We start from the raw sequence: 11,157 nt of genomic DNA on the forward strand, positions 1-11,157 counted from the left end.
AGGAAAGTAATCGTGAAAGTTATAAAAAATAATTGAAATAGCACCTTTTGGAACAAATGCCCAAAATGACCCCTAAATATGAATTTAAGCAAAAATCTTTGATGTGTCCTTCGATGACATATTTAAACCAACAATTTCCCAAAGTAGAATGAAAATCGGGAATTTACACTTGGCGGGGTTCCCTTGTCAGACGCCTCCCGGCCGATGAAACTGGCCCCTAAACGTTAAGACGCGGGTCTCAGCTTGCCCCCCCCCCCCCGCTTCTTAAAAGTTATCCAAGTACATGAAGTGTTGTGGTATGGCGATTTCTGATACTGAATTGTAATTGTGCATTCCCAAAGATCTGACTAAGAGGGGAATACCTGGAAGACGCTATGAGTCACTATGTTCGTCACTATACAAGTGTGAAATAAAAGTGAAAAGTTAATTAAGAGATTTCGGAGTTTAATTTAGAGAAACCACCCAAACCTGATCATAAAACGACATGTAGAACTTAAGTCCAGACGCTCCACCCAGCAGGATGAAGTGAAACGTTGGTTCTGATATCAGCCGCTCGCAACTATACTATCAGCTGGTCAGCAGAGCTCTGCAAAATCGACTTGCTGATTGGCGTCCCTGCCGCCTCGGATGTAGGCAACCCAACAAGCTTTTCCCCCTCTCTCACACAGTCCCGCGGTCTGCGCTGACCGAGCCGGTCTGGCGCGGTCGGTCTCGTAGAAGCTATATTCAATTAAGATCCACGCTTAGCGCACGCTCGGCGCAGCGCACGCTCCTGCAAGCGTGCGAGGGCAAGAGGGGAGGCGGGGGGCAGGGTGAAAAGAGGTGAAGAGTCACCGTCGCCTCCCCGCACCCCGCCCCTCGCCTGCTGCCCACGCGCTCCGCCAAGCGTGCGCCACGCTTGCGGTGCGTCAAGCGTTGGCTTAATTGAATATAGCTGGAGTGATTTTGCAGAGCTCTGCTGGTCAGCCGCACCTAGCCGCACCCAGTCCCAGTCTAACGCAGTCTCACTTTAAGCTCTGTGGATGCAGCACGCGGATGTCGAGCCTATTCGCATTCGCACTGTCAGTTGATGTGTAAAAACTAAACAATGCCTACGAAGTAAGACAAACAGCTCTGACAGCTCATTATCATCGTGAAGGTAAGTAGTAACAACGAGGGGCCACCACTTCGATTTAGGATGTACACGGATTACGTGATTACAGGGATTACACGTGAATTGTTTGGGATTACACATGAATTTTGTTGAATTTCTGGGGCTAAAACCATTAAATTTGGACAGTAAGGTAAAATTAGGTGACAATTTTTCAAAATTTGGTTAAGAATTACACGGATGACATAGGGATTTCACTTCCATCTGTACCGGGTGTAACTGTGAATACGCAGCAGTGTTGAGGGATTGCGTACTCAATATGGCCGCAGGGGCCATGCCCCCTTACGGGTGTAAAGAGTAGGTAAACCCGCAACAGTGCTTCGTATTCACAGTTACCCGGTACACAGGATTACGTGAGTGGTGGACCTCGTTATAAAGTAGCAGTTTTTCGAAAAAGCAGGTAACGCTCTCGCGCACATGGGTACTTTAGGCTTAGGATTGATTTTTTAGAACGGGAGCATCCTGGATTATGCCACACATTGTAGGTGTAAGGAACAATTATCGGGCCACTTACGCAACCTCCTGCACTTTGCACGACCTTGAGCGCGCCATTGCACCCGTCATTGCAATTCACGGCCTGCGCGGCGACTGTACTAACTGCTATGCCGTGAGTCAACGCCCCAACACAACATGCGCTATGGACCCTAGGGTATACAAACCGCAACACTTTTGTTTCGTAGCTCTGGACACACGGTACAGTACCCTGATAAACTAAGTGTGCAACTGCAAGTTAAATACTTGCTAGTATTTAATTCAGTTGAAGTACACTTGCAAGTGTTCAATTCAGTAGAAGAACTCTTGCAAGTGTGCAACTGTCTTGTTGCACACTTCACTAGATTGGAAGCTTTCGGTGAGGGAAGTGTTCAACAGAAGGAGTGCTCAACACTTGCAAGTGTACTACCACTGAGTTGGACACTTCAAAGTGTTCAACTTGAGGTTGCACCCTTACAAGTGTTGAGCAGTTTCACACTTGGTTTATCAGTAGTGGGCATTCACGCTGTACAAACAGTGTGCATAAGGCTTGCACATTGTACGAACAGTGCTCCGCCAATCTTAGTGTGTAGTAGTTATTGCCAGTTTAAACTGTAGAACTAAAAGTTTGCCAGTTGTAACTTCAGAACTAAAAGTTTGCCAGTTTTTACTGTAGAACTCTTTAGTTCACTGAAAATGCCAGAGTCAGATATCTCACTCTCAGGAGAGTGAGATCAGTTACACAAAAAATCTTTCTCTCCTGAGAGCGAGATATCTGACTCTCACTCAATTTGAGTCATAATTTGCGGTCCTCACCCGATGAGAGTGAGGTTCCTCACTGCAATTGGGCGAGGTCAGGGAAATCTCACTCCTCCAGAGTGAGAATTCGGTACATATGACTCAAATAGGGTGAGCCTTATAGTCATCGCTCTGATTGAGCGAGGCAAAATTGTCTCACTCATTTCGAGCACGACACCTCACTCAAAGATTGTCAGTGTTTGCCAGTTCTAACTGCAGAACTCTTTAGTTTGCCTGTTCTTAATGCAGAACTCTTTAGTTCTACACCAACTACTGCATAACAGTTTGCTGGATGGCAAACTTTTAGTTCTACAGTTTAAACTGGCAAACTGCTACACACTAAGATTTGCAGAGTGTGCATGGCATGCACACAATTGCTCTGAAAACTGAACAGTTGGCATTTGTATTTTCCTTTTAGACGCATGACTTTCGAAATTGGATGACATTTTCAGTTCCTCGACAAAAGAAATTTCAAACAAACTACGACGTGATCCCTGGAAATTGACCACTACTGTAACTTGTTTTACGTCTCCGAAATATTCGAAAGAATTTCGGTATAGGTCAATTTGAACCGCATCTCACTTGGAAGCTCGTTTGAAAGCTTATTTTTTCACGAGGGATTGGAAATGACACCCACATTCCAAAGTTACGCGTCTGATAGGAAATAGTGACCATCTAATCTGTTTTAGAGCAATGTGTGCATCACGCCCACTGTACAGCGTGCATGCCACTCTGGAAACACAAGTGGGTACTTGAATGCAGAATATTCTCCATACCTACATCTATGCAGAATATTCTGTGTACTTGGCAAGTACACAGAATATTGTGTGTACTCGGTCAAGTACACTCTAAGTCTCCTGCATAAATGTATGGAGGTTTTAGTGTGTACTTGATCAAGTACACACTATCTCCCTCGCTATCTCCTGCTTACTTGACCAAGTACACACAATATTCTGTGTACTTGCCAAGTACACAGAATATTCTGCATACATGTAGTTATGCGGAATATTTTGCATTCAAGTACACACTTGGGTTTCGAGAGTATGCACAGTGTGTGTACAGTATATGCATGTCATACTAACACTGTTGAGTTTTATATAATAGCATAGTAATATAAATAGCGTCGTTTTTTAAAAATCTTCTCAATATTTACAGAATGTGTTGTTTCAAAACCACTCTTGTGTTGCTATGAAAGTATACACCATTGGTGCTGTATATTAACAACATAAATTTTAATAGTGCACGCTCTTATGTTGCAGGTGATTTTTGAAAATGGCCCTTACAACTTCGCTCACGTCGGTGGTGGGAGCCACCACCCTCATTTCTGGTTGCTCACCGGGAGGCCAGGAAATGGCTGCCACGACCAACCCAGTGCCAAACTTTATCATTCCCACGTCGATTCTACCATTTCGACATCGTTTTGACGACGTTTTGATGTCGATTCAACTGCCATTTGTCATTGGGAACATAGTCGCGCCTGTAGTCGCCTTGATACTAGTGGCCGGCATTGCCGTGGTAGGTGCAATAGTAACTGTTTGCCGAGGCGTATTGTACGAGGGATGAATAACTCCCCTAAGTGTGCATCCCTAACTCTACCCAAGTAAAACTAATTCAAACCAATTTAATTTAATTCAACACAATTCAGAAGTAATTCAAAAACAATTCAATTAGTTCGGTCTAATTCAAGCAAATTTGCACTCCATTCTGGTCAATTCAAGCCAATTCAAGACAATTCACGCTAATTCAGTAAAATAAAATAGCAATATTTCAAACCAATTCAATAACAACTCTACCAATTTAGTCCAATTCAAATTCAGTTCAATTCAAATTCAGTTCAATTTAAATTCAATTCAAGCCAATTCAAATTCAAGTCACGAAAGTTGTACACCTTATTCAGGAGTTTCACTAGCAAATAAAATTGCTCAGTAACTGCTGAAGTTTCGTGCTGTTGTACCAGGTGGCTGATTCACGCCGCGCACTTTCGTAGTTATACTGTACCGCATACTGCCGTAGTATAACTACGAAAGTGCGCGGCGTGAATCAGCCACCTGGTATATTATCAAGAATTTCTGTAGTTTGTATTACTAAACTTTTTTCCGGCATTACTTTACGTTTCCCTAGTACCTTAACTATAATACTGAGAAAAAGGTGTTAGAAAATATAAACAAATTTACCCACGATTGTACTTACATAAACTGTTTCATCTGTTTGAACAGTATGGCGCTAGTGGCGATAGTCCGAAGGGGAGCGGTGGCCCTCCGAGAGGCAGCAGCAGCGGCAATGAGGGAGGCAGTAGCGGCAGTGGCCACAGCAGCAATGAAGAAGGCTGCAGCAGTCAGGGAAACGGCGCTGGCGAACAGGGAAGCAACGTCGACCAGGGTGACCAGGGTAACCCCGGCGACGGCGGGGAAAGAACCGTATACCCGAATCGGGAAGAATTAAAGAGAGCAAGAGACGCTTGGAGGGAGTACCTTCAAGGTGGCTGCACAAATCATGCGCTAGCGCGTAGTCTCATCAACAGAGAGTACGAGCCCCTAAAGCCCCTGCCGAGAGACAACTGCGGGGTAGTTGACTGCACCAACGCCGAGCACCTGGAATGCCTCAGGTACTGGGCGGAAGTGAAGTTCTTCGGCATTCGCACCCCGCGGGTGCGCACGCTCATGGCCAAGATTGTCGCGCACCGCTTCAGAAAGGGAGAGGACGACGACGAAGTGGACGCCATCGATCTGTCGGGGTGGAGCGCGAGGGAGAAGATCGCGGCGGAGAGGCTCTTCCAGGAGACGCTGATAGTCCTTGCTGGATCCTATAATGAGCCATTGGCCAAAACCTACACGGGTATTCCACCAGAAATTACGGATTCACCACAAGCACTAGGACCGACGGAGAAGTATATGGTCGGGGGTCCAACACGACAGAAAAAGAACAAGGCCGGTAAACTAAGAACCCGAGAGCCGGTAGAAGTCTGTTGCCGGCACCGCACTGAATTTCTCGATGCTCACTATCCCTGGCCCGGGCCCGGGCCCGGGCCGCGTGCGATGACTGCAGACGACCAGCAGCGTATGGGCCATTGCTATGTGGAAGACGTTGGAACATACGCATACCTTGCCCAAAACCTGGACAACGTTATGAGAAACGATATCGAGGACTTCCAGAAGGATAAAAGAACTCAGGACCAGGCTCTTTGGAACTCTTACATGCTTAATAGCCCAAGAAACGATGTCAGTAGACTTGACTATGCTAGGCGGCGATTGGTGGACTTAATCATTCAGTATGCCAAAACACACGAGCTCGACGACACTCCAGATGTGACAATGCAGGAGTACAGAAAAAAATTGTTTCGGATCTTTTACCATATTTTGGAGAATGAGCAGTCGCAATGGCACTCTGCCGCTTTTTTCCCGGGGACCTGGAAACTAGGAATGACTGTGTCATTTGCACGAATCATTCTCCTGTTCAGGGACGGTGATATATCCTCTCTTTTCGGTGAATTCCGAGTTTACTCGTACATAGGTATGAAGAACCACAATAAAGACGTGCAGGACAGTTGCAAGAAGATTGATGAGGTGTTTATGGAAAAGCAACGAGAGCTGGACGCTTACCAGGACTTGGAAACTGTTTATGGACCGGTAGCAGACTCAGACAATCACATGCCATCCACGTGGTAGTTGAAAATATTAACGCACCATCTTTTTCTTTGACTCTTAGTTTCTGACAAAGAGTGGTCTTCATATTACGAAGAATTGGGTCTGTAAACGTACAAAGGATCTGCAACCACCATATTACAAAGAGATTTTCTTCGTATTACAAAGAGCACAAGTTTGTGAACAGACGCGTGCTCGTCGTATTACAAAGCCGATCCCTTAGTGCTACAAAAAGATTTCTTTATTACAAAGGTTCCAAATTCTTCGTACGTTACGAAAAGCAGTTCTTTGTAAAAAACTTATAGGGTCTAACTTAAATTCAAATTTATGCACCATGTTGTTGTTTTGAGGGGGAGAAGGGGAAGATGTACCATTTTTTGATTATAGCGCCCAGTTTTGACAAAAAAATTAGCCCACGGGGCTGAGAAATAGACAGCCCCCTGATCAGGACACAAAGCCAATGCGCCCCTCTCCTCTTCCCTGCCGCCTGCTGCCCGAGAGGGGGGGGGGGGTGAGGAGTGTCAGCGCCTGGCCTTGCCCAAACACGCCAGCCAGCCACACCGGGAACGCAAGTGTGTGAATGTCGCACCCTTAAAGGTTTGTGAATATCCATTCGTACACTTAGGGTGTTGTGTATGCAATGTTGGCACACCTGCACACCTGTATTCATTTGTCAAAGTCTATATAAAGAATAATCTGAATGATAATAAACAAGTCTTCAGTGGAAATCTAGTGTGTCATCAGTTGCCCTCACACACTCTGCCTAACGGAACTAGTGATCAGATCGGACACGACATAGGGAAGGGGGTAAAAGTGTGAATTTTTCCTCGCGTTTTTCCTTGCGTTTCTAGCACAAACTCGTGCTATATACAGAGTGAGGAAGGAGAGTGGACTCTGCCCTCTGGTAGAAGCAGTCTTTAGGGGACTGTCTAAAAAACGTCCAGCGCTCCCAAACGTCGGTGAGAGATAGACATGAACGGACGAAATTTTCGCACAGTCGTCCTGCCGTGCCCGCCACTAAAAGAGCTATAAGGCCGCTCGCCAGGAGGCCATCAGATACAAATAATTTGTGTGTACGGGGGTGCAAGTTGTACCTAGGCTAGGTACAAATGCTTTATTTTCTATAACGTGTGCACAAGGACACATCTAGCCTATTAGAGTTAATAAATAAAGTGGTGGGACACCACTTCAATAATATAGATTCCGGTTTCAAGTTCAGCGTGCAAGTGACAGATTTATTCAGAGTGGGTTCAAGGTAAACAATACTGCACATCACACAGTACTGAACATCGAGTTCGAGATAACAGTGTGGGCAACCAATGACAGATTAACAAAATCTACAACATACCTACAAAAATTTCTTTTGCCATTTATAGTGTGCAGTCGGTAGCGACAGCGGTCCTGACACGCAAAGAAGCACCAAGCTACAGTGAAGAGTGTTGTTACTGGTTGTTATACTATATTTTATTGTCACTTGCTGTTCTATAACCGAATAAATCCAATGCAATACTCAACCCAGTCGTCTTTTCCACGACACAACTTTGCTACTTTAACAAATTACCCCTGAGCAGACTATCAACCACTTTTTAGCAGATGGTACCTTTTTGTAAGTACTCCTCGTACAACTGATCTGGGCTGGTTGCCAGGATTCGCACCAAGTGTTTCGGTGTCTAGGAGTGACCCTCGAGGTACCCTGAAAATACTCTAAAACGAACAGGCATACACTAGATCATTTGTATTAGCCCGCTTGGAAGCCTTTTCAAAGCAAAAGGGCGGGGCTAAAAACACGAAGAAAGTCAACATAGCCCACATTTCCGCCAACCAGTACAGTCCTGTTCAAAAGCAGCACCCTTGGTGGGGCGCAGGAGCGTCTCTCCGCCGACCTCGACCGGTTTTGCGAGCCGCAGAGCGTGGCGAGGCGCGTCCCAGGAACTTGGTCCACTAATGACTCTTGTTCCGAATCAATGATCCGCGGGAAAATCCTGGTAATTAATATCCTGGCCGGTAGGATTACCCCCCCCCCCCTCCGCCCTCCCGACCCAGATCCGCCAAGCCCAACAGTGTTTCGGTGTTCACGAGCAAAACCTCCGCCCTTGCCTTGCTGCCCAGTAGTGCCCGGTGGCCCGGTCCGGGTGGCTGTGGCCGTGCCGAGCGGACCTGGGCCGCGGTGTGGCGCCGACCGGGATGAGAGAGAGAGAGGGAGGGGGGCGGGGCATGGAAAAGAGAGAGAGAAAACGGGGGGGGCTAAACTAATTTTCCCTCCGTCTCGAAACTTTTTGACAAAGCCGTCGCGACGTCGCGAAGCAGCTCACAGTTAGCTCGCCTGCTCGCGCGCTGCGATGCTGAAGAGAAAATTACCTCCTCTCACTGTACTACTCTCGAAAATGGGTTCGAGTTCGTATTTGAAAACACGAACTGGGCGACGGCGGTGGTGAGCTGCACTGTGGGTTGGAGCGAGAGGGAACGAGAGAGAGGCGGATCCGAGACTTGGATGTTTGACCCTCTATTGATTCCGACTGAAGCGCGACCCCGCGTCGACACCCAGTGAAAATTACCGGGACATTATTCGTCAATTTAAACAAAACCAAAACCTTCAAACACGGTTTATGCCTTCGTGCAACACGACACGACGTTCACTATCTAAAAATATAAAAATACATTTCCTCTTCACTTCGATTACATTATAAATTTTGAAAAACTCACAATCGATCATTTTTTTTCCGGGAGGGAGACGGGGGTGGTGGAGGGCTCGGGAGCGTACCGCAGCGAACGCCACGACCAATTTGAGTCGCGCCCAAATTGAGTTTTAAGTGACTCACTTAAATAGCGCATTTAATGTATACGGCGGCTGCGGCTGGAGGATTTAAGGAAGACGGGGAGGAAGGGGGGGGGGCAAGGAGTTGCTCCGCGGGTACGAGTTCCGCTGCAGCAATAGTCACTCTGGTGTCGCAGGGCGGGGCGGCGGCGGGTCTGCGGCGAAGAGTGCCGGACGGACGGCGGGGCCCGGGGCCGGCGCAAGGGGCCGGCTGCCGTGGTGGCCACCGCCTCCACCTCGGCCTCCACAGTTGTGATGAATGTGCGCGGGGCATCCCCTATCCTTCATGCCGCTGAGCCGGACGTCCTACGCGTCCCGCGCGCCGGCCCGCCTCGAGGCCCGCCTCGCCCCAGGACGTGTGTGGCCGAGGGGGTGGAGGAACGGGGGCGTTCGATACCGGAACCGCGTCAGCGATTCAAACGCGTCGCCCGGCCGGACCGTACACTGCTGGTAAGAGGTAAGTAGTGGAGTCAGCGTAGTAGGGGTACGTCGCTGTACGTCACTTAATGGGTCCTAGTGAAAGCGAACACCTGAAAATATACAGATTTAGCCGTTGACTCAATTAGAAAAGAGTAAAAATCCGAAACATTATCATGTTCGTAAATACGTGCATGTGCATGATGATGAGAACTCGGATAAGACATCTTTAGAAATTCAGGACAAGGGGGATTCTTCGAGTCTTTCCAACGTTGCTTCGCGGCAGCCTTCCTCACTATCTAATGTAGTCTTTGTCCCTGTCAGCGACGTGGGCGTTCAGTAGACGAGCGAGGCAAGGTGGCGAGAAGACACATGAGGGCTCTAGCAGAGAACAGAGAGAGAGACCAGGGAGGGAGGAGGTGAGGGAGGAAAGAGGTTGGGGGGACGGGCTTGTTTTGCTACCACGGTGGGGGGGGGCGGACGCGGAGGTTAAAGTCAGCAGCAACCTGATGTGACGTGAATCGACGTGCGTGCACATAGCATTAAACAACGGGGCCACCACGCGGGGAACGGGGGAAGAGGGGCGAGGGTGGCAGGAGCACGGACGGAGCTCGAAAATCAGCAGGCGATTTGCATGGGCGCGCGGTTTGGGAAAGGAAAATAAAAAAAAATGACAAAGAGAAACAGCTGGATCGTAGGTTGGTCGTTTGCTTTATTTAAAAAAATAAAAAACACGCATTGCAAACGAACGAGCTACTGATGCCTTGATCGCGTATCTGCAGAGCGCTGCGGGCCGTCTAGGGGGACGGGGGAAAGGGGGGAAGAGTGGGGGTTGGTAGCGGATCAGGTTAGGGTAAGGCTGCCTGTTGTTGAATCGGAGCGGCTAGAGTAAGCACGCAGCCATAACCATCACAACATTATGCAGCACACGGGGTAAACAGTGCGGGCGGCGACCCCCCTACGGTGCCCCCTGCTGCCCCCTGCGGCTTCTCCCCACGGGGTCCGAGCCCCCGTCACCCCTATCACCCCACGGCCCGCGCCGCCCCGGCACGCCACGCGCCATCGACGGCGGGCACGGAGGGCCGGGTAAGAGCCAGTCAGTCGGGTATCACGGCGCCGACGTGCTGCTGGAGCCCTTCACTCTCCCCCCGACCCCCCGCTCCCTCCCTTCTCCCTCTTTCCCTCCCCTCCTCCTCTTTTTGCGGTCTCTCTATCCTTTCCCCACCCCCTGACCTGACTCCCTCCCACCACTCCATATTGAATTTGTTTCAAGTCGGGTGGTCGGCGGTCGGCGGTCTGTCCTGCGTGATTCTTTTAAAGACCCTGGTGGTGGGCGGCGGAGGAGCGAGGGAGTAAAAGAGGGAGGGGGGAGGTGAAATGCGGAAATAAAACAAACCCACAAAAAAAAAAAGTTAGGGGCGGCGGCGGCCGAATTGAAACTCATCAGCAGGCAGATTTCTCTGGCGCGTCGCTCGGATTGGATGGAGCTGGGGCGGGCTGGAGCTAGGGGAGGAGAAGGGGTGAGTCTGCGGCCGGGTGGGCAAGGGGGAGTCAAGTGGTCCTGCGCGCTGCCTGCAACCTGTCATGGGAGAGGCTTAGGTCCCGGAGCAGGTCCTCCCAGCAGGCCTGCTCGCCCTGCTCGCCCTGCTCGCCCTGCTCGCCCTGCTGGCCCTGCTCTGGCCCTATGCTGGCCTCGCTGCTCGCCCGCCGTCCCATCTCCGACAAACTGGTGTTTGCCGGCCAAAGAGTGTGCCATGTTTTTATCTCGGAGGTAATTTCACGCCTGTTGCGCACATCATGCAAAAGAAGGGAAAGAGGAGGGACGAGGAGATGGAGAGGAGGAAGAAGAGGAGGGAGGAGGGAGG

General features: G+C 49.2%; 1 protein-coding gene across 1 annotated transcript; it reads left to right on the plus strand.

Moving 5' to 3' along the window:
* The first annotated feature begins 935 nt into the window (after positions 1 to 935).
* LOC113202035 (uncharacterized) lies at positions 936 to 6,788 on the plus strand. The gene is made up of 3 exons (XM_026416085.2): positions 936 to 1,138; positions 3,679 to 3,934; positions 4,636 to 6,788. Exons 2-3 carry the CDS (start codon positions 3,692 to 3,694, stop codon positions 6,082 to 6,084), a joined length of 1,692 nt encoding a protein of 563 aa, XP_026271870.1. The 5' UTR covers positions 936 to 1,138; positions 3,679 to 3,691; the 3' UTR covers positions 6,085 to 6,788.
* Positions 6,789 to 11,157: the final 4,369 nt, after the last annotated feature.

The sequence above is a fragment of the Frankliniella occidentalis genome, unplaced genomic scaffold (assembly GCF_000697945.3).
Source record: "Frankliniella occidentalis isolate FOCC.00 unplaced genomic scaffold, Focc_3.1 Scaffold126, whole genome shotgun sequence".
Lineage (NCBI taxonomy): Eukaryota > Metazoa > Arthropoda > Insecta > Thysanoptera > Thripidae > Frankliniella > Frankliniella occidentalis.